Source organism: Guyanagaster necrorhizus, assembly GCF_019112545.1.
Source record: "Guyanagaster necrorhizus MCA 3950 unplaced genomic scaffold BT62scaffold_20, whole genome shotgun sequence".
NCBI lineage: Eukaryota > Fungi > Basidiomycota > Agaricomycetes > Agaricales > Physalacriaceae > Guyanagaster > Guyanagaster necrorhizus.
In genome coordinates this window covers 192522-217780 of record NW_025064899.1, presented here as the reverse complement: position 1 = coordinate 217780, position 25259 = coordinate 192522, and the positions used below count along the sequence as shown (strand labels likewise).

At 47.7% G+C, this 25259-nt stretch overlaps 7 protein-coding genes across 7 annotated transcripts; 2 read left to right on the top strand and 5 right to left on the bottom strand.

Annotated features, from left to right (window-relative positions):
* Nucleotides 1–5041: 5041 nt before the first annotated feature.
* On the bottom strand, nucleotides 5042–6562 carry BT62DRAFT_302905 (uncharacterized protein). The gene is made up of 3 exons (XM_043180429.1): nucleotides 6225–6562; nucleotides 5427–6169; nucleotides 5042–5369 (listed from the first exon to the last, which is right to left on the bottom strand). Exons 1-3 carry the CDS (start codon nucleotides 6347–6349, stop codon nucleotides 5353–5355), a joined length of 885 nt encoding a protein of 294 aa, XP_043037361.1. The 5' UTR covers nucleotides 6350–6562; the 3' UTR covers nucleotides 5042–5352.
* Nucleotides 6563–7503: 941 nt separating this feature from the next.
* Nucleotides 7504–8321, bottom strand: BT62DRAFT_921527 (uncharacterized protein; the record flags this gene model as incomplete). Its single annotated transcript, XM_043184313.1, has 6 exons — nucleotides 7504–7556; nucleotides 7635–7670; nucleotides 7695–7758; nucleotides 7870–7943; nucleotides 8061–8196; nucleotides 8226–8321. 6 exons carry the CDS (start codon nucleotides 8319–8321, stop codon nucleotides 7504–7506), a joined length of 459 nt encoding a protein of 152 aa, XP_043037360.1.
* A 338-nt stretch (nucleotides 8322–8659) lies between these two features.
* Nucleotides 8660–9970, top strand: BT62DRAFT_921526 (uncharacterized protein; the record flags this gene model as incomplete). The annotated part of the gene is made up of 3 exons (XM_043184312.1): nucleotides 8660–9195; nucleotides 9252–9808; nucleotides 9918–9970. The coding sequence occupies 3 exons, from the start codon at nucleotides 8660–8662 to the stop codon at nucleotides 9968–9970; spliced, it is 1146 nt and encodes a 381-aa protein (XP_043037359.1).
* Nucleotides 9971–10677: 707 nt separating this feature from the next.
* Nucleotides 10678–12602, top strand: BT62DRAFT_934449 (Six-hairpin glycosidase). Its single transcript, XM_043186734.1, has 5 exons — nucleotides 10678–10988; nucleotides 11052–11447; nucleotides 11506–11699; nucleotides 11749–11888; nucleotides 11942–12602. Exons 1-5 carry the CDS (start codon nucleotides 10864–10866, stop codon nucleotides 12428–12430), a joined length of 1344 nt encoding a protein of 447 aa, XP_043037358.1. The 5' UTR covers nucleotides 10678–10863; the 3' UTR covers nucleotides 12431–12602.
* Nucleotides 12603–14538: 1936 nt separating this feature from the next.
* Nucleotides 14539–16612, bottom strand: BT62DRAFT_302812 (uncharacterized protein). The gene is made up of 4 exons (XM_043180428.1): nucleotides 16425–16612; nucleotides 15172–16371; nucleotides 14995–15115; nucleotides 14539–14939 (listed from the first exon to the last, which is right to left on the bottom strand). The coding sequence occupies exons 1-4, from the start codon at nucleotides 16434–16436 to the stop codon at nucleotides 14581–14583; spliced, it is 1692 nt and encodes a 563-aa protein (XP_043037357.1). The 5' UTR covers nucleotides 16437–16612; the 3' UTR covers nucleotides 14539–14580.
* BT62DRAFT_302796 (uncharacterized protein) lies at nucleotides 16613–17454 on the bottom strand. Its single transcript, XM_043180427.1, has one exon. The coding sequence runs from the start codon at nucleotides 17249–17251 to the stop codon at nucleotides 16790–16792; it is 462 nt and encodes a 153-aa protein (XP_043037356.1). The 5' UTR covers nucleotides 17252–17454; the 3' UTR covers nucleotides 16613–16789.
* BT62DRAFT_934447 (uncharacterized protein) lies at nucleotides 17217–17840 on the bottom strand. Its single transcript, XM_043186733.1, has 2 exons — nucleotides 17582–17840; nucleotides 17217–17515 (listed from the first exon to the last, which is right to left on the bottom strand). The coding sequence occupies exons 1-2, from the start codon at nucleotides 17692–17694 to the stop codon at nucleotides 17311–17313; spliced, it is 318 nt and encodes a 105-aa protein (XP_043037355.1). The 5' UTR covers nucleotides 17695–17840; the 3' UTR covers nucleotides 17217–17310.
* Nucleotides 17841–25259: the final 7419 nt, after the last annotated feature.

The following is a 25259-nucleotide window of genomic DNA, read 5'->3' as shown; positions in this document are numbered from 1 at the left end:
GCAGCTGCTGTCAATCAAGGCATTGACTGAGTATAGGGCCCATGATGTTAGGGTTTCAATTTGGGCTTTTGTGGTCAGATCCTGGCCAGGAGTCTTGGAGTGACAGATGAATTTTTGGGGTGCATGTAACTCATCGAGCCATTCCAGAGCTTGGTGTCACTCTACTCTTTTCATTCTTTCTACTGCTTCATTGTCTGCCTCCTCTGTTTGGGTCCGATGGACCCAGGCTTTTAATATGGCCTTTGCAGCTTCCTTTGTCCTGGCTTCTCTGATAGCTCTCCAGTTCCACTTGGTTTTGAAGGGTTTGAGCCAAGTTGTGGGGCTCTCTGCCCCTGTTCGGCCCATAGGCAATTGAATCTTTTCTTGCGATTCATGGGTGTGTGGAGTAACTAGGTGGGGTATATTCAAATGCATACATATCGGTGTCATATTTGTAACTACAGAGGTACCATAAGTCCGACTAGCTGCTATGGGGAGCACACCTATTGGTCCTTTGGCCAGCTCAGCAGAATTGCTCACTGACTGGCCAAGTCTTTTACTTCCTCAACCTTTATTTCCATGCCAAGCTCTTCTTCTTCCTTCTGTAGCTCGGTGATCTGGGTGTGGATGTCCTCTCTGGTGTGCTTCTTCTTCAGGCAGTCCTTGGCCATGTGTCCCTTTTGTCTGCAGTTGAAGCACTTTCTCTCCTTCTTCATTCGGTCAATGTCCATTGGCTTTCCTGCTCCAGTGTATGTTGTTCCGGTCCCTGTCTTCTGGCTTCCATAGGCGGGGGTGGTAGAGGGTCCTGATGATCTCCCAGCAGTTTGCCCTGACTTGTTTGGGGTTGGCGGGATCGATTTCTTGGTGTAATCCTGCAACATCAACAATTCCGCTTTCTGCCTTTGTTGCTCCTTATACATCTCAATGATTTGTTCTTTCCATTCATCGTATCCAACCAGCATCAAGAGTTTGACACCCATCACTGAAATCATCATGAGGTATGAGAAGGAGACTCCTCGTTTGAGTGCCTCAACCATCCTGCCATCATTCACGACATCATCCTGTATTCTGGCCAACTTGGCGAGTCTTTCCAACTCGTTGAAGTAATCTGTCACCATCTTATCTCCCATCTTATACTCCTTGATCTTCTGCTTGTATACTTCTTGTACCACCAGATCAATAAATTTGTCGTTTAGCATGCATTTAAAGACTGGCCAAGAGGGATAATGGTAGTGGCTCCTCATGGTTGATTGGAAGTTCAGGGAGATAAGGATCCACCATGTTTTAGCCTTGTCTTCTAAATAGAAGGTAGTGAAGGCGACCTTGTTCATGTCAGTTCCTAGGTATCTGATGTAGACTTTGAAGTACTGTTCACAGTCTACCAGGAATCTGTCAATGTCATCTGAGGCTCCCTTGAAGGGACAGGGCTTTTGGAGGAGGTCGGGGTGACACTGAAAGACATTGGCATTGTCAGGTAGGGTGCCCATTGGGTTGGGTCATCCATCAAATGGCGGTTGATGCCATTCCTCTGGTGGTCCAGGGAAAGAGTGTAGAGATTGGTCGTTGGCAATTGGGCTCCCTTTTGGTTCCTCGACTCAGATGATTACCCCATCTTGTACTGTGAATCTGAGGTGAATGGCCTCAGAATCATCCCACATTGGTTCCTTCCCTGTTCCGCTTGTTTTGGCCTGGTCTAGTGGTGGTTGTCCCCCTAAAAGATGGCTTCCTCTGCTGGTCCAAGGATTCGGGGGTATTGTTGGCCTGATTTGGAAGCGAACTAGCCAGGTTGCTGTGGTCTATACCAAATAGTTGGAGCTTGAAAGGGTACTTCAGACCGATGGGGCCTGATATATGGCTCATCTTGGTGTAATGGGAGGAGTCTGCAGCATTGGTCATACAATGAGTGGTGCCTGATAAGCTGGCAGCCAGCTGATCAGGTACTCAGAGTGTCGTTGATTGTATTGCTGGATGGTGTATTCCATCACCTTCCATTTCAGAACTTCTGTTCGTTCATTAGTAGCTGAATGCAAATATATTTGTCCCATTGGTGATGCTACCCAATCAGCATCTCACTATAAGAAATTTACCCCATGCAGGGAATACTCCTGGTATTCCTGCATCTGCTCTTCCTGTGCCAACTGGTTCACCTCTTCTTCATCAGTGTCTTCCTGCAAGTCATAGGGCAGGCCCCTAGGTGGCTCACTGCTCTCCATTTCTTCTTCCTCATCCTTGTTGACCTCCTCAAGGGGGGAACCAATGGGCTGGCCATAAGAACTCTTGACCTCTTCTTGCCATACTGTCATCATGCTGCCCTGGCTGGGTGCTCGGTCCAGCAGCTGGAGGACCTGGTGGATAGTTGTAGGTGGGAGCTGGCTGGCTGCTGATATTGGAGTTGTAGCGGTTCTCACCCATTGCTCTCACTGCCTCCACTTGCTCACGATAGAGGTGGATGTTTCACTGGTAGTCATTGTTGTTGACAAGTTGTCTGACCACTCTGCTCCTAAGGAATCTCTGGAGTGCTTGAGTGGGGACATGGGCATTTCCAGAGACTCGAAGCCTGTAATGTCTGAGGATGGACTCATCACTGTCAAACCTGGTGTCGGCACTGGGTGTTCTTCAGGAAGGGGGATATTAGAGGGTCGGGGGCCATGGGGAGGATTCTGCAGTGCTTCCTTCAGCTGCGCAGGTTTCCTCTCTGTAGCAGCGCTCACTCCAGACACTGATTCCAGAGCTTGGTTCTCTGAAGATGGGGGATGAGCAGAAGGGAGTGGTTTGTACCAGGGTGAGTATGCTGGCGACTTCGGGCCATAGTCCATACCAGTTGGAGACATCAGCACAGGCCAACCACCTCCTCTCTGTTTCTCACTGCTGGTCTTGGTTTCGCTCATCATACTCAGCAGCCTCCCTCCTCTGTCAATCCTCTGCTGCCTGCAGGTCCTCACACTCACCATGTACTGGCTGCGGCTCATTCCACTGCCTTCGTTCTTCTTGTCAGATGGCTGTGTCATAGTTGAAAGGGACAGTGAAGTCCCAGATGGGGAAGTATCAGTGGACGGTCTCCTCCCACACTCGTCATTGGTCTTCCTCAGTTTGGTTACCTCCCATCTGGCTGCTGTGCTGGCTGGAAGCAGGGGTGCTGTGAGGCTTCTCAGCAGGTGTTGTGGGTTGGGATCCTCGAGCCATCCTAGGGGCATTGAGAGAGTCCCAGGCATGGTTGGCAATCCCATGGGTATGGAGGGCAGAAGAAGGGTCAGGGGAAGAGGACTGCTCGAAGAAGTCCTCAGACAGGTCCTGGTCTTCTCTGTGAAGGACAGCATCTGGTACAAAGATCCTCTGCCTTCCTGGGATGCTAGCATGCTGGTTTCCAGGTCGAGGGGATTGCTGTCCTCTCGTTTCTTCCTGACCATCCCTTGGATAAGGGCTGCTAGGCCCAGCTTCTGGGGACTGGTGGGTCGTTCTTCTTGATTTGGGGATGTCATGAAGTGGGAGGTTGGGGGTTACATTTTGTAGTATGGTCTGGATGTGTTGAAACTCATAGTAATGTCTGAGGGCTCAGGCAGTGATTGAATGGCATCTCCGGCACAGCTGGATGATCACCAATAATCCTATCAATGTTCTGATGATGGAGGAGAGGAGTTTGAAGAACTCATGGTCAAAATTCAGGTCAGTAGAGGTTGCAGGGGGCATTCAGTTTCTTAGCACAATTGGGCTTGAGAAAGGGAAGCTAGAAGCTTCGAGCTAATTGTTAGGCTCAAGCAACACATGATTAGCTAGCACATGATAAACTAACATGGCTTTGTATTTGAGCCTTCCATCAGAGTCCACTTGTGTAGCAGCTGTAGTGTTTCAAGGCTTTATAGATATAGCTTGAGAGTAGGATGAGTGTGTATAAACTTTAGCTCAAAGCTGGGTTGCAACCAGTGAGAGCGAGCTCCTTAAATACTGTACAGACTGAACTAATAATAATGCTGGCTAATTGTGTACTCCTCTGGCTGTTGTGCTCTTTGTCCTTGGTCATCACGACCATACATAAAAGTAATTGTGTGTCATCGAGCAATGAGCGGGTGGATGGCTTGTGATGACTAAGCCTTTCCCACTCTCTTGATGGTTCGTCCTTTCTGGGCTCTGACTAAGCATACATAGGCGAAAAAAGAAAGGAAAAAGGTAAAATCGTAACAAATCTGAGTATCCTTTCATACCTAGGAGGACACCACACTTCCATGGTCTGGTGGTAGGCTGTGAGTGCTCCTCAAAGATGTTGTAGTTTCCAGCTGTGATTCAGCCAGGCCAGTCACCGTAGATGATGATTTCAATTCGGAGATGACGAAAATAGAGGGATTTCGATATGTAATTGCACTATTTACGTGTACAATCTTGAGAGCATGGTGCGTTCAGTTTGTATTGAGGGCGGAGATGGACGGAGCAGAGGAAGGGTAGACCGGTGCTGTGATTGCAGCGAACGGACATGGACATAGTAAGATAGTAAGAGCATCAGACCTAATGAAGTGATGGATAACTGGGGGGGACTTTTGAACTGATATATATAGGTTATGGCGCTAGACTTGGGACTAGTAGCAAACAATAAAAGGACAGTAGTGGTCGTGTCAGTTTCGTCGACTTGATCAATCTTATTCACTGGGTTCATCCAATTCGGCTACGCGAGCATACCATCTTCATCTGAATCCGCCGTTCCGTCCAGCAGTTGGTGCGGTGGTCGGTCATACTAGCGGTAGAGTGAGGACCTCAGGTCGGCGAGATGCCCTCTTCGGTGCAAGCCATCTGTGTGTTTCGAAGAGTCAGTTTCAATTGGGCGAAAGGTTCCGTCCGTCACCTGGCGTAGGTCCCTCTTCAATGATGCGAAGCGCCCTGTAATTCCCTGCTGAATGTCGTTGAGCTTGATTGAGCCTAGCGAGTAAAGTTGGGCCGGAATTGACCATGGTCGATTTTCGGTTGGTTTGTTTGATAACAATAGGCATGAGTAGATGTGGTTGATTAGAGAATAGAGGTTATAAATATGAGTGGAGTCTTAGGACTGGGGAGGAATGGGATCGTTGATGGTTGTTGTTGTTATTGTTCTTAACTCGCCCCTGGTTCGATAAAGCTCCCAGAGGTTATGCCTATAACAATCCCAAAAGGTCGGTGCCGATTCAGACTGCCAAGTCAGCCAATTCACTATCTCCGCGGGAAGTGGAAAGAAAGAACGCGCGCTTTTTTGTTTTGACATTTCATAAACGTGTTTATGACGGGATCTAAAGGTCTGACAAACGCTGGAAGCTGATCTTCACAAGTGCACGCAACGGGGATCTCATAGTCCTCGTTCTCCGCGGACTAACCCCCCCCCCCCTCCTGCCGCAGACGATATCTATAAATCGATTACCATAGCCACTGGTCTCAAACGCATGTAAGCGATCGATCCATCAAACCGCAAAGGAATTCCAGAAACGCACAAGATCTCGACTCGTCCTCTTCGCACGTAGTAGCCATCGTCCACTCGGCCTTTTCCCAGAGAACCCGCTCCTCTCTCGCGTCACGATCCCTGAACGGTTCTGTCTCTCTCAGAAAGACGACCCGACGGTCCTCAGCCGCAGTGAGCAACTGTTCCCGGGTGTCGCGGGGATCATCCGTGAATAAGAGTAATAGCACGCAGATACGTAATTGCGTGCAGTGTTGTAGGATGGACGCTACGAAGGTGCATATCCGCGCGGCCTTGGACGCGTCTACGGGCTGCCGGACGTCCAGTGCGAGATGCGTGAGAGTGCGGAGCGAGTTGAACCCCGACCAGGCGGTCCAGTCCGTCGAGTCGTTCACGACGGAAAGGTGCGTCAGCCGGGAATAGAAGGGCAGCTTGAGCTCGGGGTAGAACCCATGGAGGATGGTGGGGAACGAGACGGAGAGGTGCGTGGGGCGGAGGTTCGAGACGGCTGTCCCGAGCCGTTCGGGCGAGTGGCAGCTTGGATGGCACTGGTGTTGGGAGGTCGGCACGAAGAATATCGTTAGGTGCGTTACGCGCGCGCAGGCGGTCAGGATCTTGACGATGCGGTCCGTCTCGGAGTGGATGTCGACGGATAGGTAGAGCGACTTGACGTGGTCGAGGAAGAAGTCGTGCTTCTTCTCTTTGGTGGTGCGGAGGAAGTTGCGGATGGTGCTTTCGCGGTGGAGGCTGATGGCGTGGTAGAGGATTGGGTCAACCCTGTAGGGGTCGCGTCAGCTGTTGTGTTGTGGATAGATTGTTCGTTGGTACTCACCATTCTCGAGCCCAGGTTGATACCCGGGCTAGGTTTAACGCGACGTGTCTGTCTGCCCTAGCGGCGTATTCGAAGAGTTCCCGGAGGATGTCCAGTGGGAGTTTTGGCTCCTCTGTGCTCGTCATCCCCGCTCTACGCAGAAAGCGCTTGCTGGCGTACTGTAAAGGAGCGCCAGACCCGTTTTGGTTGCTATTAGTATTCGTGGAACATGTATGGTTGTGTCATGGTTATTTGACATCATATTTGTGCGGTTAGTGATACGCGACGTTCTGCGCGGACTCCGTGGAGGTAGATGCAGAGGATCGATTTCGGAAATGGTCCATACGGACCTGAATTGGAAATATCAGGAAATTAAACAGTTCGAGTGACATTTGTCTTGGCCGGGAAGCGTATACGCTGCAAAGTTCCTGCGTATGCTGGGAAAAGTCCTGGAGAGACGATCAGTTACAAGATCTGGCGTGGCTTAGTTAGGAAAACATATCGACCGGAGAGGTAAGGTACCCGATGGATTTAACCGCAGAAACGTGGAAGGAGAAGCTGGGTCAGAGCGGGAATCCGGAGCCGGAACTCCGGAACGTCAAGATCGAAATCGATCTATAGAAACACTCGCGCTATGTATCAAACACTGGACTGGCAAACAAGTTCACCAGTACATTTTCCCAAATGAAAGAGCGCTTTGGGTCCTGAGGCGCATCCGTAACCGGTAGATTTGTGCTATTTCATACGGTGTGCATGGTCTGTGGTTTAATCTGAATCTGATGGCTGCTGTGCTCACCTGAACCTCTCTGGGTTTCTTAGTCATCAAAGCTTAAACATAAACATTTAAACTCTGAAGACGAACTCTTGACCAAATTTTCTGATACCGTCTTGCGCGTCCCATCGTGCCTTGCCGATGGTAGATGGTCGATCTGCAGCCAGTACTCTGCAGGACTACATTCCAGTCACTGATCATCGTCCGGTATGCATGTATATATAGTCTTTCCCACATTCTCCCAACAGGACATTTGTCGACACTGGGAAAATGGCCGATGAGTCAGGCTTGTTTGCAATTGAAGTGAACGATGGAGAAGCCTGGCTGCATCTATAATATCAAGGCGTAACAGTTACGACTAACCTTCCCTATGATTCAAGTGCGAGGACCCATCAGAGGAGCACTCTACTTACTTGAGGAGGTTGACACGTCACATTTTTATGATGGCACAGACTCCGTCGAAATGCGACTCATCATTGCTAGATGGAAAGCTCTTGCAAACGAGAACTTTATAACGAGCGATCACGATCAAAGCCGAAAATCTGACTTATGTAGGATTAAACAATCCTTGAACTCGGGATCTATAAAGAGAATTTACAGGTCAACAAACTGGGGACTGACGAGATCCTGAAAGAGTCAAGGAAGAGACAAGGGCATACTTTGCGAACGGTTACCATCGTCCTTCTGGTGATCGACTGCAAAGGAGCGAAATTGTTAACTGTTGACGGTTACCACTGCCTCATGGACCTCGTCGCCAATTGACACGTTCAATGCGCCGTCGTACTACAAGGAGTAATATGGGTGAGCAGGAGTCATCTGACCACGACGTTGACTAGTTTCTTATCTTTTTTTCTAGGAAGAATTACTCGGACCGTGTGCTGATTGACGACGAACCTGAAAAAAGGAGCTAAGATTCCCGCATTTACGTCCATCATCGTCGACAGCGCCACCTCGGGTGGATCTTGCAACTGAAGCAAGCATTGTAGATGTAAATGGGGCCAAGACACGACCGTTATCAGCCATCATGAAGGCTCTTTCTCGCACGAAACAGGGCGTTCAGGTGCAGGTCGAATCTTGCGACAGACCCATATTCACCGGTGCGCCCGTCGGGAGTTTACACTTGGCTGTAACATCCGCGTTGATGTTGGTTGGGCCCGGACACCGGGCCGGAGGTGCTCGTGATTTGATTACATGCACAGATTTTGAAAGTTTCTTCTTTTCCTACCAAAAAGGAACTCTGTGCTGCGTACCTCAACCCTCCTTGGTGTAAGACGCTCTCTCATTGTGAAGGATATATGGTGACCGGCCGTGTTAATATAGGTCTGCTGCCAATGGCCCTTGTGCATGACGAGTCAATGCTCTCACTGCGGCTTTGTATTGTGAAGCATCTATAGCAATTGGCCTTGTTGGCTTCAAATGGCTCTGGGACAGTGATCCTCCCAGAGTGACCCTTTGTTTGGAAGAGTATGGCGCCCCTCCCTCGTGCGAGAACTTTGTCCAGGTCGAAAAATGTGTGTATTTCTTGTTCTCAGAACGCCATTGTGCTGAAGATTCGGCCCAGGACACGCGCGCTGCGGTGGCACGTACACCCGCTATTGTCGCGTTTTTTTATTGATGCCACTGTACCGACCTGTTATATATATATGATCTATTCGCACCTCTAGAGCGTTATTGACCTCGAAGCATGGCGAAGACCCATCACCGACGTTCGTCGTCCTCTTACACACTCTACCTCCCACCTAACCACGTTGGCGTCATCGAACCTGGGTATGTGGCTCGGACGTTCCAGTTTGGAACCTCGAAGTGCGCTACGCTCCTGCGCGAGGATGTCGTCCTCCCGCCGACGCTCAACCAGCAGCAGCACCAGCAGCCTTGTACATATCACGCGTTTGAAATCCGGCATACTGGGCCCAAAGGCACAGGCCTAGGGATGTTCGCTCGCAGCAGTGGTGGAGGTATACCCGCCGGAGGCACCGTCCTCGTCGAGCACCCGCTCCTCGTCATGCCGCATCGTCGTGGCTCGTTCGCGATCGCGTCCCTCTTGGAGATGGTGGACCCCAAGGGAAAGACAGAGCTGATGAATTTGGCGAATGCGTTTCCGCTGGAGGAGAAGCTGGGGGGGATTGTGCGGACGAATAGTTTGGTGGGGATTGAGATGGGCGGGGGGGCGGAGGAGGAGTATCGGGGGGTGTTCCTGAAGCTTAGTAGGTGTAATCACAGGTGTGGAATCTCTTCTGTCGTCGTCGTCATGATACTGATCGTGGCTCGTTGTGTAGCTGCTCGCCGAACGCTCATTGGACATGGGACCCTGCGTCGTTCTCGCTGACGCTCGAAGCGGTCCGGCCCATCGCGCCCCACGAAGAGATAACGATCCAGTACATCGACGTGTGCGGCTCCCGCGCGCAGCGCCGAGAGGAGCTCCGGATGTGGTTCAATTTCGAGTGTGTGTGCCCCGCGTGCTCGCTCCCGCTCCACCGGCAGCAGCGCCAGAGTGATTTTGCGCGGGAGGAGCTCGCGCGCCTGATGGGGCACCTGCGTGCGGTGACGTTTGAGGAGTGGTGTGCGAGCGGGACGCTGTGGGATGGGTATTTGATAAGGATGCATCGGCGGGCGTTGGAGATCAGGGAACGGGAGGGGCTGGAGATGTTGGAGGTGAGGAGGCATGTGGATGCGATTGCGGTGTGTTATGGGGCGTTGGGGGATGTGGAGATGTTTAGGTTGTGGGGGGGGAAGGCGAGGGAGATGAGGGTGGGGGGAGGCGGGGAGCGTGCGGTTTTGGATAGGTGGATTGAGGAGCCGGGAGTGTTCCCTGTTTGGGGATGGAGGAGGAGGGGTGAGGGTGTTTGATGTTGGTATGCATCAAGGGATCTAATTATATTTCTTCTTTATGGGAAGATGCAGTCCATAGAATCCTTCGAATCATTATTGATATTCATCTGCAGTTCTCATGGATTCGCACACCTTCAATCCGTCTCTGAAAGCTGTTCTCCGTTGACAAGACGGTTATCAAACCCTGAACATATGTTTCGCCGATATTACTAGTGGTATCCTTGGCAATGAACGTGTCGTTTCTTTAACCTATCATGTCGTAATCAATTTAACATCAAGCGAGTTACGCACATGAATTGGCGCTTCTTTCCCGTGCGGTTTCTGTTTTATTCGGTCTGTGTGGAATGGACTGCAGTCACGCGTTTTCTCTCGTCGTCCCATAGATATTCTCTATTTTTCTTGACTTTCACGGCCATGTCGCGTCTTGAGACCGTCGTGCAGCAGCCGAGGACCATGTCGATCAGACAAAATCTAAATTCGGCATCAGGTACGGTCGGTTGATCAAAATAACGTTACGGATAATTTTATCGCGGTAAAAGGGCGCCTCCTATAGGCAGCTATGAAAAGAACTCACGAACGCGAGAAGAGCCAAAACAATTTCAGGCGACAATCGGCCAAACGAGACATGTGTTCCATCACTATTTAATTGCGTTCGGCAACATGTACGAGTAGGTGCCAAGCCTAGTCCAGTTTTTTTGGATATAAAGACTGAGCTTTCCTCTTCCAAGTTAACGTTAAACCCATAGCAATATACGAACTTTCGTTTCGAAGCCAGCTTGCTTGGCAGCCTCTTGTCCAACGTGGCTGTGGTCGGGCCGGTAAGACCGAATCACCGGAAACGTTTTTCTGTTCCTGACCTTGGCCACGATGCCGAATGTCTCTCCCAGCACCTGCCCTGACATCACGGCGAAAAAGAAAAAAAGATGGTGATAGAACGATCTCTTGGCCTTCACTGAGCAGCACAGATCCTCCTTTCGTTCTCTGTTTCACCGAACGACGTCTGGACGGCGGTTTTATATCTCCTTTCCATCTACAACTACCACCAACACGACCACCATCATGCGTTGGAGTTGGCTTGTAGCGTTGGTAGCAGCTACATTCTGGCGGGGAGTTTTGTGTGCCAGCCTCTCGACCGCAGAGGCCTCCAATGTCAAAGCACGCCTCGCAGAAGCCGCGCAGGAAAGGTGCGTTGCTCCCATGACCAACGTGCACGGACAGGACTAATTGATAATGATCAACGTCCCCAGCTGGGAACTCGGAACTCGCGAACAAACCCTCCTCGAGACAGATGCGACCGTCTACTCTGTCTTTTCGGACCAGTCCCTCCCTCCACCGTCGACTGTACCCGATAATATGACAGACGCCCTCGCGCCTGTGCTCTCCTTGGCCCAGGAAATCGTCGCGAACAGGAGTGCCTCCAATCATAATATATCTGGCGCCCAGCCGTTGATGGCTGACGGGAGCGCCGCGGACCCGGCGTCGAATGGCGTTGCGGTCCTCATTGCGGGGTGGACGGGCCAGGGGGACGCGGATGGGTTGAATTATACGGGTGCAGCGACGGACCAGTTGGATTTTCTGCTGAACAACGTGTCGAGGTCGAGCGATGGTGCTATTTCGCATAGGGTGTCGCAGACCCAGTTGTGGTGCGTATCCTTCTTTGGTTTTTCTTTCTGTCGAAATGGCTGATGATACCCCCATTAGGAGCGATTTTGTGTATATGGTCCCGCCCTTCCTTGCGTACTACGGTGTGCTTACTGAGAATGAGACGCTAGTCGCAGAGGCGTACAACCAGATCAAACTATATCGAGATAACCTACGGGACACTAACGCAAATAACCTCTGGCAGCACGTTGTACTCGGCGGTTCTGGAACGGATTCTGGGCACTGGTCGACGGGTATGTATCGCCCGCCTCATTCTTTTTTCCCTAGCTGATCTTGGTACAGGCAATGGATGGGCCGCTGCAGGGATGCTCAGAGTGTACGCGACGATCCAGAAATCCCAGTACGAGAGCACGTTTTCGAGCGAGCTGCAGGATCTCGCGTCTTGGGCTGTCGAGATACAGAAGGCAATGTATAACGTTGTGGTATGTCCCCTCTCCCCATTCCTTTTTTTATGGCCCACGCTGACTGTTGCCAGGACAAAACCTACATCTTCCGAAATTACGCCGACAATGAGAGTACGTTCTATGACTGCTCCTCGACCGCTCTCATGGCGTATACGGTCTACCGGCTGTACACTGTCACGGGGGATACGTCGTATATCCGCCAGGCCGAGCGTAGTCGGCAGGCTCTGTACGCGAGCGGGGTGACGTCGACGTATTCGTTATCGGCGAGCTCCACGTCCACGAGTACAGCGTCAGCATCAGCATCGACTTCGACTTCGCCCTCGACGTCTGGATACAAGCATTTCACTTCAGATGGGTGGTTGACGCCTGTGGTGAACCCACATTCGTACGGGCTAGAGGGATCAGAGAGTGCGGAGGCTCAGGCATTCGTGTTGTTGATGCAGTCGGCGTACGAGGAATGGGTTGCAGACGGATCACAGGGAAGTGGAGCCTTGCAATTGCGTGTGTCGGTTTGGGGGGTGTTATTGGCTCTTCTGGCAGGGGTGGTGGGACTGCTGTGAACGATACGATACCCCCTTTCCCGGTTTGAAGTATACTTATTACCAGTTTTTAGGATATTTTTCATGGAGATCTTTTACATATCTTTAGACGCTTACCATAACTTTTTGTATCATTGTGCTTTCGTTGTACTTAGTGGGATTGATAGATGTTGTATTTCCTTGGACGTCGCCTCCCTTAATTCGGATCGGTCATGTGACCTCATAGTCCTTCAAGCTCTGAATGTGTGACGTTAGCGATGATAGTCGGTAGCGGCACACAAGGACGAATCAAGGACCGGGTTGAAGACACCTCGATTCGGGGGGAAAAGGTAAGAAAGACTGGCGTAGTTCTAGGCACGACCAAGTATTTATACGTAGATAAGAGTGGAGTGCATAGATAAGCATAGTTCAAATAAAGTCCGGGTTTATGTTACGAAAAAGGAAGTAGAACGGGCCCGTCCATTACAGAATGTTTACCATATAGTTTTCTCCTCAAGCATACTCACAGTGCTCTCAGTTCAGTTCCACTAACCATTTTTCATGAACCTGTCCGAGATCCCGGGTTCCTGTACGACGGCAATGCTATCGTTCTAACATCATGCATCATGTTTCAAGTCTTGTACCCTAACGAGTATAAAGTCTTGAAACTGGCTTTTCCCGATGATCGGTGGACCATCGACGAACGCAGAATCTTCAGCTTGGCTTGCGGAGCGACGACAATAGCATGTTCAATGTTACTTGTAGCTTTCCATCGGGTGCCAGTGCAGATGGGGCATTGATTTATCCACAGCTTCAGATGATTCTGAACTATGTCGTCCCCGCGTGCTGTTATCTTTGAATAACTGACTACATGTGCAGGAACCAACCGGAGATGGAGATGTCTGTTTCTTTCTCTCGGACTTGTATAACGAGTTGATCACTGCTATACCTATGGTAAAAAGGGACCCTGTCGATTGGACTGTTCCCTTTTTCGATTCCTGTCTACTCCAGAATAGAAGAATGAAGTCAGAAGCTCGGACATCTAATGATTGCCTTCGTCATTATGCATGACCGTGCGATTCGTAGAGGGGGATGCTAGCTTTACTTTATGAGCCTAACTGTATGTCGACACGCTTCGGATCAATAACGGGTTTTCTCATTCATTGTGCAGCAGTCTAAGCTGTATCCCATATTTTGGAATGATATATTCAAAGGTAGATTCATTATCAGAGAGTTTGCTCGACGTCAATAACGCTTAGTGGGCAACTGAGGTGGGCGACTTCATTAATCATTCTGGTGAGTCTCGTAAACGTATGTATCGTATCGCCTATAAGTTTATTGACACATCTCTTCTATTCTATTAACTCTTCGTCGTTGTCATTCGGTTCGGTTCTATTATGACTGAGGTCGCAGTCGGCATCGAGATGGATAACCCTTAGTGCAGGGACTGAGTCGACATGGGAAACATGATGAGTCTCGTCGTTCTCGAAGCCCTGTATTTGCTCAAACTTTGACAATGTATCTTCCTCTGTTGACCTAACTAGTTTTCGTTTTGTGCGCGGCAGCTCATACGCTTCACCAGGAGATTCATCCTGGAAAGTTTCGAGTGGTTAAGCTTCTTAGAGTCTCGTGCAAAGCTTTTACGGCGGCGACAGAATGGAATCCCTTCATCAACTTCAGTGGGAAAAAAAATATTGTCCTGGGTCATAATGTATCCAGATTCAAGCTGGTTTCACAAGGAGTACCCTTAAGCCTCTTCTCCAGTCTTTCGATGTGGACGCCACGTTGATTCACAATGTTGATAATTTGTCAGGAATGCAAGTATGTTATTCTTGATGTGTTTGTACTTCAATGGAGCCCTGCGACCAGCTCCGGCTAGTCCTCCTTTTTATGAGAATTATGATACGATGAAGCATTTCATACGAAGAAATTGTACCCATCAGGCCAGTGCTACTTGACATGCTCGATATCCACTCGCTAATACCCCTACCTATGAATTTGACTCGTCGCGCAGGATTCTATTACCAAGGTTTTGATGATGGACAGGCAATAGCCGGCCGTGGTGCCTTCGTAAGGTTTTCTCTTCACTGAAAATAAGTCGGATTTCCTAATTATCGATTCTTGTATTGGAGAGGCCCGCTCCAAAGAATGGTACATATTCCTTGTGTTATAATGTACACACATATTATCAATTACCCTCGCCCTATAGTACTCCATCTAACCGGACATTCATGAGACTGATCGATGCCACCAGGCGCCAAAACGCGTACCACCCCACAAATGCCACCCCCTCGTTCACAATCGTGTGAAAACCACGGTTTTTTCTCCCCCACTTCCTTCTCATTGTCAGCGACGCTCTTGATCGAAATGTCAGGCCGAGGCGCTCCTGTTTTCCCGCTCAAGACAACTTCGATTACCAGCGAAGCCCGATCTCTAATGGAGAAGTCGTTCATGTACATGGAAATCAGAGGTGAAAGGTGGCTTTCGTGTTTCATGACTGTGATCTGGCCAAGGTATGCGAGGAATTTTCTGTCCCGGATGCCGACGCAGGCTGATATAAGTACCAACAATTAGAATCGTGCTAGACCTGGAAGGGGCGTACTCACATTTCTTACATTGTTCCTTGTGCCCTTGTTTCCAATGTGTCCGTTGACATGACCTGGAGCAGTACTGCGTGCTTTGACACTGGGAACAGCATGGCATGCTCCCTATATACGTGCGTCGGCACTAGATATAATGCAATGAGAACAAGTTGTTAATACCCAAAGGAATATAACACTCGCCGTAAAGCAGACATCAGGTAGTTTATCACATTCCTCCTTAAGGGAGGAACGATATTGAGCAAGCAATACTAGATGCTTGCAATACTGAGCTATATCCACTGTATACTGTTCAGGGTCGACAATGACACCTTTCTTGTCCAAAGAAGCGAGAGAGCGAACGACGCAGCGGGTGATTGATCTGTAAACGGTATAGTGTCTCATGGTGTCGATGAAGGCGAGGATGACAGGCTCCACACGATAAAGATATTTAATCGGGATAAAAGGCCAGATACGCAGAAGTATCTCCAAGACGTGGGTATCGACCAACGCCAAGACTATAGGGAAATTCGAGTGTGAGAGACAGGTGTTTACGAAAGATACTGTGACCATAAAATAGCTCCAAATATTATGGGTCGGAGGTAGGTCACAGGTTTTCATGATTTTGGCAGCGAGTCGTCCCATAACAGTGCACGTAAACCTTACGCTCTGCTCATGTATCATCGCGTTCGCTAGAGTCGGCGATTGACATACTCTGAGCATGAGGATCAGACAAACACTGTCGGGTTTTTTCCGATCGGAATACCCAGCACCTCCGGCGTCGTCTTCCAAAACTGCATTGAAGCAGAGTCTCGCCGTCTCCTCTGGGTTCACTTCCAACTGGGACATAACGACCGATTGCATATCCTGGGAAACGAAAACAGTAACCAACAAGTCACTTAGATTGCGGACAGCGACATGGCAGGAGGAGCGGCATGATTCGCGCCATAATTCGACAACAGGCGGATGCAGAGATTTATCTGTACAGATGATCGTGTGGTACGACGTCTGGATTTCCGGGAGACATCGGAGACAAATGGCTGTTGCAGTCATCATAGCCGTTACATCAAAGTCAGCCATCGAGTTGGAGACCAAAAGACTCTTAGAGGTGCATATAGAAATGAAGTGAAGACACCAGGCCCGTATCCCAGACCATAATTTGAGTATGTCGCCGAGATTGTATTGATATTTGCGGGCCGGTTCTAGACGAAATTCGAGACCCCTGCAGATGGCACGGAAACACGCCATAGCCATGATCGTGGAAGGTTTGGTTAACGAGTTCCTAATATTCAAAGGGACCTTGTTAGGAGAAAGGTGTCGTTCGAAGACCTCGATGTATCCCGGGAAGATCTGAGAGCCGGGTATCTTTTCTAAAACGGAGACGGAGCCATTCATTGCTTGTTTCTATCCACGGAATAAGCCGAACACGATAGAAGGAAAAGATAGCGACCCCATACCTTTCTTTGCATGACGACGTACAAGCGATGATATAGCAGTAATAGAGATTCAGAGTCGAGGCTTTGAATTAGGAGATAGAACCGAGAAAGGTAGAGACAAGAAGCAGTAGAGTGATGATACTTGGACTGAGTAATTGAGCTTTTATACAGCTCGACATTGGAACTGAGTGGCTAGGACATTATGAAAATAGAAGAAACAACGAGATGAAAGGGAACAAAGGGAATGAAAGAAGGACAATGGGGAAAATGGGGAAAGAAGGACACATGTTGGATGATGTAAGCAACATCTCTTGCTCCGCAACCAACCGCGTCGGACATACTACACAGGATTGGTAGTTATGGATGGATACTGCTTGACAATGTCGCTATACGATCAATGAGAAAGGATCGGAAAGAGCTGGAACCAGAACTAATCGGATCCTCGAAAATAATCGTGGATCGGATGAAAGACGTGATCTGAAAGCGCCCTGAAATATCATTTCCGATATTATTAAGGGCGGGTTGAGCATCCGCTCTTTCATCTTTCCTAACAATGAACATAAGTAAAAGCCATCATCATCATGTATAATGAGGAAGGCAATGATGCACTGCTCCAAAGCTTTGGTCACATTTTTGTGCTTGTCTTCCTCTTCATCCACAATACATCCAACCTCACACAGCTCTTCAGCTTCTTCGCGGTTTCCATTCGTCTTAGCATTGCGATCTGGCTTGGAGTGTTCCATATCTTCCGCAAATTGTGGGTCTACCGTCGATGCTCCCAGAGGATAGCGGAATATAATGACAGAGCCTTTGTACGCTAGTATGGTAGCTGCCGATATGCTCTGCATAGTAAAGATTCAGAGCTTGAAGGGGACGGAAAATCGACTATGAGGATGACCAGTCCAGATTAAAGCAAGCGGCATGTTACCTGCTGTCCAATGACACTACAACATTTGTCAATCCTCTCCTTGGCCATGGAGAGCACAGGCGCGAGGGCGTCTGTCATATTATCAGGCACCGTCGACGATGGAGGGAGGGACTGGTCCGAAAAGACAGAGTAGACGGTCGCATCTGTCTCGAGGAGGGTTTGTTCGCGTGTCCCGAGTTGCCAGCTGGCGGGTTGATGGTTATCAATCAATCAGTTCTGTCCGTGCACGTTGGTCATAGGAGCAATGCACCTTTCCTGCGCGGCTTCTGCGAGGCGTGCTTTGACGTCGGAGGCCTCTGCGGTCGAGAGGCTGGCACACGAAACTCCCCGCCAGAATGTAGCTGCTACGAACGCCCAACGCATGGTGGTGGTGGTGGTAGATGGGAAAGAGATATGAAAAGAGGATCTGTGTTGCTCAGTGAAGGCCAAGAGATCGTTCTATCACCATCTTTTTTTCTTTTTCGCCGTGATGTCAGGGCAGGTGCTGGGAGAGACATCTGGCATCGTGGGTGCCAAGGCCAGGAACGGGAAAACGGTTCTGGTGATTCAGTGTTTCCGGCCCGACCACAGCCACGTTGGACAAGAGGCTGCCAAGCAAGCTGGCTTGAAAACAAAAGTTTGTATTGCTATTGGTTCAACATTAACTTGGAAGAGGAAAGTATTGACAGAAGAATATGAGTGAGGATCTCAGTCAGGCACAGCATAGGTGAAACAACTGAGGTATCTGGATATCTACAGCCAGTCTATATAGGTGATTGGGTAAGGACAGGAGTAATGTATATATGATAAGTAAAAAGGGGATGATTGAAAGGTAAGATAAGGGTATAACATATGGATATCCTCCAACACTTCCCCATATCCATATCAATCCACTGGGATGATGCTCAGCATATTGAGGTAGCCTTGATGGGTATCATGAGGTAGGGGTTTGGTGAACATGTCTGCAGGATTGACATTTCCATGAATAAAATTGACCTGAAGCTCCCCATCCTTGACCAGTTCCCAAATAAAATGCCCATGGATGCAGATGTGTTTGACTTTTTGATGGGATCATATATTGGTTGTCAGCACAACAGCTCCTTGGTTGTCACCATACAAAACACTGGGTCAGGGCTGGAAAAGCTTGACTTCATCCATCCATGACAGGATCAACATCATCTGTTGTGCCACATGAGTGAGTGAAACATATTCAGCCTCAACAGTGGACAGGGCAACAGTGGCTTGATGCTTGGAACTCCAACAAATTGGTCTGCCCACTATGGTGAACATGTAACTCAAGGTTGAACAAGCAGTGTCATGACAACCACCATAGTCTGCATCTACAAATCCAACAGGAGTTAAGGGTTGGTTATGTGAGAAAACAATACTGAGATCCATGGTTTCCTTGACACATCCAAGGACATGTAGCAATGCCTTCCAATGTTCTAACCCAGGGTTAGACTAGAAGCAGATGAGTAAGTTCACAGGGAAACATAAGTCTAGCTGATTGTCAGTTGTCTCCATATGATGCAATCCAATAGTTGTCAATATGAGTAATGCTCTATCTCATCTTTCTCTGCCTACATTGTTGGTGACTGCAAGGTATTAAGTGCTATGCTGATAGGTAATGGCATGGATCATGGTGGCAAGTATCCAAGGTTGAAATCCAAAAAGACATTCTTCCAGTACAGGTGCTGCAAGAAGGTGATAGGGTCAGCCTTGAGGTCTTAGTCAATCTTCATCCCTAAAAACTAATGATTCTCCTCCACATCCATAAGCTCCCACTTCTCTTTCAGTTCCTTCTTGTGTTGACTAGCCTCTTGTGCACTCAATGATGCTCTCCATATATTGTCAGTGTAGATATCCATGATAGTGTACTCATCACCAGGCTGGTCAATGATCCTGACATAAGGGTCTGCCTTTGAGGCATGGTAATCAAGGTCCTTGTATGTTTTTCCAAGTGTTTTGAACCAGTAATGACCTCCCTGCATAGTTCTATAGATGGTATAGATGATTTTGCACATGTTCTCCTCTTGTCTCTTGACAACATATCCAGGAGGCTGCTGCATGTGGATGTCCTTCTTGGTTTCACTGTTAAGATAAGCTGAGACAAAATCCACTTGCCAGAGAATGAGGTCAAGCTTTGCAGCAACAGCAGCAGACATTTGGACAGATTCAAGATGAGTTACTGTGGTCCAGGTGTCATTGTAGTCAAAGCCATATTGCTGAGTATACCTCTTTCTAATGAGTCTTGTCTTGTCTCTGAGTCAGTTACTATCACTGTCTCACTTCATGCCAAAAACTCACTTGCAATCTATCACATTAACTCTCTCTGGCTTGTCAATGAGATTCCACATATGTTTCATCATATGCATCTGATATTCTATGTCCATTGCTGTTTTCCAATGTTCTTCATCAACATGTAGTGGATTTTGGTAGTTTTATGAGATGTATGAGTTGGGTAAGTTGTCAGAGGCCATAGATACACATGATTGTTTACTGTTTGTGTTAGGCCCAAGCATCACATGAACTAATACACATGATAAACAGGTGTCCCTTTGCACTTTGAGGGATCAGCTGAGTTCACTGACATGTATTCATATCAGTGTGTCACAAGGTCACTGGTGGACTCAAGGTAGAATAGTAGTTATAAACTTTAGCTTGAAGCTGGGGTTTTCCAGTGAGAGCTGTCCTCCTTAAATACTGTACATGGTTTGCTATTAATACTTGTACTAATTGTGTGTCTCTCTGTCTCAAGTGCTCATTGTCCTTGAGCATCGCTACTGTATATAAAAGGTTGATTGTGTGCTTGTTGTTGGGCATTGGTTGCATTAAATAACTATGACAAAGTTGGCTTGTTTATGATGACTAAGCTCTTCTCACAGCTTTAAGTGCTTGGTTTTGATGCCCTGACTAAGCCTGAATAGGGGTTTTTGAGGTATTGAATGAGAAAATCATAACATTACCCCCTTCTTAAGACTATCATCCTGATGGCTTAATTTAGGGATAGTTCATAGTCATGTATGGCTTTGTCTGCATCCATATGTTTTTCATTGACCCACTGGTTTGATTCCAGACCATATCCCTTCCAGCTAACAAGGTAGTCCACTGTCATTATCATGCCACCCCCTTTTGCCCTGATTTTGTGTAATTTGTGATTTATTACCTGATCAATTTCATAATGTTCTTCATCATTGATCAGGTCAGGTGGCAGGGGTAGAGGTCATTTCTGGTTAGGAAACACTGGTGCAATGTAAGGTGTCAATAGTGTCTTATTAAAGACATTGTGGATTTTCCAAGTGACTGGAAGGCGAAGTTTGTATAATCCTGCACTGACTTTTCTAAGGACGGTGAAGGGTCCTGTGCATTTGTTAGTGAGTTTTCATTTTGGGCATGGCAGGTGAAGATTGGTGGTATCAAGCCACACTTTGTCATTGATTGAATAGTCATGTGTAGAATGATGGTGTTTGTCATATTGCACTTTCATGGACATGGCCACTTTTTCTAGTGCTGATTGAGTTTCAGCATGTATCTTGGTCATTGTGTTGGTGAAGTTGGCAGAGGCAGGGGTTGTTGTTTGGTGGTGTTTGGTCTGGGTAACATTTGGGTGTCACCCATGATTAATGAAGAAGGGGGTTCTTCCTGTGGCCAAGTGTACTCAGTTATTGTGTTGAAAGGTGGTGAGGGCCAGCCATTCGGTCCAATCATCTTGCCTGTAGTTAATGAAGAGTCAGAGATATTTTTCGATCTCTTGGTTAACATGTTCTGTTTGCCCATTGGTTTGTGGGTGATATGCAGTGGATGTGTTTCACTTGATGTGGAGGAGTCGATATAAGTTGTCCAGGAATTTGGAAACAAATTGCGGCCCTCTGTCTGAGATGATGACTTGTGGCATGCCATATTTCATGTAGACCTCATCTCATAGGATTTTTGCTCATCCTTCTGAAGTGAGTTCGGTTGAGCAGGTGATTGGAATGATTGTCTTTGAGAAGTGATCGACTATAATGATAATGGCATCATAGCCATTACAGTCAGGCAGTCCAGTGATCATGTTCACTGAGATGTGTGTCCATGGTGTGGATGGGATTTCATTGGGATGTAGAGGGGCTGTTCAGGGTTGTGTGGAAGATTTTCCCTATTGACAAGTTTTGCATGCTTTGACATATGTGGTAATGTCATTTTCCATCTTGGGCCACCAGTATTCTTGTAGGATTAATTCTTTTGTTTTGGTGATGCCTGGATGACCTGCAGTGGCATGATCATGGCATGTTGCAATGATCTCACCACAGAGCCCTTGGTCCCTGGGGATGTAGATCTGTCCATTTTAGCAGATTAACCCTCCCTCCTTTATCAGCCTCATCTCATGGTTCAATGATGGTGCTATCCACTGGTCTCATTTATGACTATCATGGGTAGTGCTTTTTATATGTTCATGTATTTTCTCTTCCATTGGCATTATCATGGCCTGGAAGTGTTTGGGGCATAGTATCATTACTCCTTCATTGTCAGCCCCATCTTGATCATGGTCTGCCCTTCGACTAAGCAGGTTGGCCTTTTTATTGGCAGTCCCTGCCTTGTGATGAAGCATGTATTGGTACTGACTTAATTCGGTAACCCATCTCACCTGTCGGCGATTCAGCTTTTGGGGTTGTTGGAAGTACTGAAGGTTCTGATGGTCAGTCCAGATTTTGAAGGTCTTGACTGCTCCAATCAGGTAATGTCACCATTCCTCTAGAGCAAGCATTATTGTGAGCAGTTCCTTGTCATATATCTCATAGTTTCACTTGGTGATGGTGAGGGCCTTTGATAAAAATGCAACTGGTCTCCACTTGTTGTCCTGTTCCTGGGATAGTACAGCCCTGATGGCTCCCTCGCTCAAATTGGCTTCTACTCAGAATTTCCCTTCCTGCATGGGAATGGTGAGGATGACTTTCTTGGCTAACTGATGTTTTAGGTCATTGAAGGTGGCTTGCTGGGAGGAACCCCAATTCCAGGAGGCATTACTGGTTAGTTGGGTCATAGGGCAGACTATTTTACTATAGTCTCAGATAAACATTGGTAGAAGTTAGTGAAGCTGAGGAAGGATTGGAGTTCCTTCTTTTTGGTTGGTTCTGGCCACTCAGTGACACCAGTGACCTTTATGGAGTCTATGCAAATGCTTCCCTCTGATATGATAACTTCCAGGTACTCTGTTTCAAGTACTTCAAATTTGCATTTCTTGGCTTTGAGGAATAACTTGTGCCTCCTCATGAGGCTTAGTACCTGTCATACTAGGTCCCTGTGCTCCTTCTTCATCTTGGACATGATTAAGATATCGTCCAGGTAGATGGTGATCTTCCCAGTGACAATGAGGTCTTTGAATACATCATTCATCATCTATTGGAAGGTAGTGGGGGAGTTGGTGAGCCTGAAAAACATGATGGTTGGTTCAAACAGCCCTCAATTGGTTCTGAATGCTGCCTTCTATTTGTCTCCTTCTTTGATGTGGATGTTGTTGTACTCCCAGTGGATATCTAGTTTGGTGTAGAATCTGGCTCCCTGGAGTTTATCCATCAGTTCTGAGATTAGGGGAAGGGGGTACTGGTTCTTGATGGTCATCTTGTTAAGTTTTCAATAGTCCTAGACTGGTCAAAGTTTCCCATCTTTCTTTTTAACAAAGAAGAATGGCAATGCTATTGGAGATTTGGAGGGTCTGATTCATCCAGAGGACAGGTTTTCATCTAAGAACTTGTTGAGCTCTTGTTGTTCATTATTCCCAAGTGGATACATTTTGCAGTTGAGGTTGGTGTTGGTGTTTGGAATTAGCTCAATTGCATGGTCCCATGGTTTTGACTCTGGTAGTTCATCAAAGTTTTCCTTTTCGAACAGATCTTTGAAGTCCTGTGCCCACTCAGGTACCATTTCTTTGAAGGCTCTCTCCTCTTTCTGCTCATTGGCTTTAGTCACCAGGTTATTGGCATGGTGAATCACATGGATATTTATTTCATGCTGGAGATTGATGGCCAATATGGTCTCCCCATCCTCTATTTCCTCATCCCACTTGTCCCTCAGATCTTCATCCAGCAATTTGAAGGGGATTTTCCTGCATCGACATCTCATGAATGTGATTTGTCTATTTTTCCAATTGATTAGTGGATTATGATGTATCAGCCAGTCATGACCTAGGAAGATTTCTTTTGTTCTGAGATCAGTGACCACTAGATCAATCTGCTCTGAATGATCTCTGATTGTTAACTGTAGCTCTATGAACTTGGTTATCGAGCTGGCTTTGTTTTTTGTTCCATCAGCATTGTAAATGGGTATTGGGGTGGCTGTGGCTTGGGTTGGAAGTTTGTGCTTGTCGATGAAGGCATGGTTAATGGAGCTTCCAGTACATCTGCTGTCAATGAGGGTGGTTACTGCATAAGTTGTTTGAGATGAAAGGGTCTCAATCTGGGCTTTAGTGATGAGGTCCCACCCTGTGGTCTTAGTTCATTGGATGAACTTTCATGGTCCTCATGGCTCGTCAAGCCACTCCAGAGCTCAGAATCGTTCAGCCTTTTTCATTCCTTCTATCACTTCATTGACCACTTCTTCTGCTCAAGTCTTATGGACCCAGTTCCTGAGTACAGCTTTTGCCATGGCCTCATTCTTGGCATCTTTGATTGCCCTCCATGTCCATTCAGTGTCAAATGGTTTGAGCCAAGCATTGGGGTCCTCTACCCTTCTTCAGCCTGAAGGCATTTGAGTTTCTTTCGGTGATTCTTTGGTGTGTGTTTTAAGAGTCTGGGGTATATTTGAATACTTAGACATAGGAGTAACTACAGAGACTTTATCAGTTTGACTAGTGGCTACTGATTGCACACCATAAAAGTCCTTGGCCAGCTCAGTGGAATTGCTCACTGGTCAGCCCTCTCTTTTACCTCCTCTACCTTCGTATTCTTGCCAAGTTCCTCATCCTCCTTTTGTAGCTTGGCTATTTGTGCCCAGATATCTTCTCTGGTTCATTTCTTCTTCAGACAGTCCTTGGCCATGTGGCTCTGCTGACTGCAATTGAAACATTTTCCTTCCTTCTTCATGTGGTCGATGTCCATGGGCTTCCCTGCTCCAGTATATGTGGTTCCTGTCCCAGTCTTGTAGGAATTCGGGGCTGTAGAGGTTCCCTGTGGTTTTCTGGCAGTTGTCCCTGAGCCTTCATTCAGGATTGGTGGGGTCGACTTCTTGACATAATCCTGTAAGGTCAATGATTCTGCTTTCTGCCTTTGCTGCTCCTTGTACATCTCAATGATTCTTTCTTTCCACTTGTCATACCCTACTGGCATCAACATTTTTACACCAATTGCAGAAATCATCATGATGTAGGAGGAGGAGACACCTTGTTTGAGGGCCTCAACCATTTGGCCATCATTAGCCATGTCCTCCCAGATCCCTGCTAGTTTGGCAAGCCATTCTAACTTGTCAAAGTAGTCTGTGGCTGCCTTGTCTCCCATTTTGTATTCCTTGATCTTCTGCTTGTGTACTTCTTGTACCGCTGGATCAATAAATTTGTTGTTCAGCATTTGTTTAAATACCAGCCATGAGGGATACCAGTAATGCTGTTGGATGGTTGATCAAAAGTTAGGGGAGATGAGAATCCACCATGTTTTTGCTTTCTCTTCTAGATAAGAGGCCGTGAAGGCTACTTTGTTCATGTTGGTCCCCAAATATGCAATATACACTTCGAAGTATTGTTTGCAGTCAACAAGAAAGCAGTCAATGTCATCAGAGGCTCCTTTAAAGGGGCAGGGTTTTTGTAGGAGGTCAGGTCGGCATTGGAGGATGGCTGTGTCATGGAGTAACATGCCCATCAGATTGGGCCACTCAGAGAACAGGGGTTGGTTCCATTCACATGGTGGCTGCAGGAATGAGTGGAGGGAGTTGTCATTGGCGACAGGACTCCTGCAAGATAGCTTGTCCCTTTGGACGATTAC

What these genes read in the sequence shown, in the direction of transcription:
- BT62DRAFT_302812 (XM_043180428.1), bottom strand. An exon ending in TACCTGATGTCTGCTTTACG is followed by an intron (nt 15,116 to 15,171) that starts GCGAGTGTTATA and finishes CATTATATCTAG; the next exon opens with TGCCGACGCACGTATATAGG. An exon ending in CAAGGAACAATGTAAGAAAT is followed by an intron (nt 14,940 to 14,994) that starts GTGAGTACGCCC and finishes TACTTATATCAG; the next exon opens with CCTGCGTCGGCATCCGGGAC.
- BT62DRAFT_934447 (XM_043186733.1), bottom strand. Translation starts at nt 17,694, where the DNA reads ATGCGTTGGGCGTTCGTAGCAGCTACATTCTGGCGGGGAGTTTCGTGT. An exon ending in GCAGAAGCCGCGCAGGAAAG is followed by an intron (nt 17,516 to 17,581) that starts GTGCATTGCTCC and finishes TCAACCCGCCAG; the next exon opens with CTGGCAACTCGGGACACGCG.
- BT62DRAFT_302905 (XM_043180429.1), bottom strand. Translation starts at nt 6,349, where the DNA reads ATGACGAGCACAGAGGAGCCAAAACTCCCACTGGACATCCTCCGGGAA. An exon ending in TCAACCTGGGCTCGAGAATG is followed by an intron (nt 6,170 to 6,224) that starts GTGAGTACCAAC and finishes CGACCCCTACAG; the next exon opens with GGTTGACCCAATCCTCTACC.
- BT62DRAFT_934449 (XM_043186734.1), top strand. Translation starts at nt 10,864, where the DNA reads ATGCGTTGGAGTTGGCTTGTAGCGTTGGTAGCAGCTACATTCTGGCGG. An exon ending in GCAGAAGCCGCGCAGGAAAG is followed by an intron (nt 10,989 to 11,051) that starts GTGCGTTGCTCC and finishes CAACGTCCCCAG; the next exon opens with CTGGGAACTCGGAACTCGCG. An exon ending in AGGCAATGTATAACGTTGTG is followed by an intron (nt 11,889 to 11,941) that starts GTATGTCCCCTC and finishes GACTGTTGCCAG; the next exon opens with GACAAAACCTACATCTTCCG.
- BT62DRAFT_302796 (XM_043180427.1), bottom strand. Translation starts at nt 17,251, where the DNA reads ATGCAGAGCATATCGGCAGCTACCATACTAGCGTACAAAGGCTCTGTC.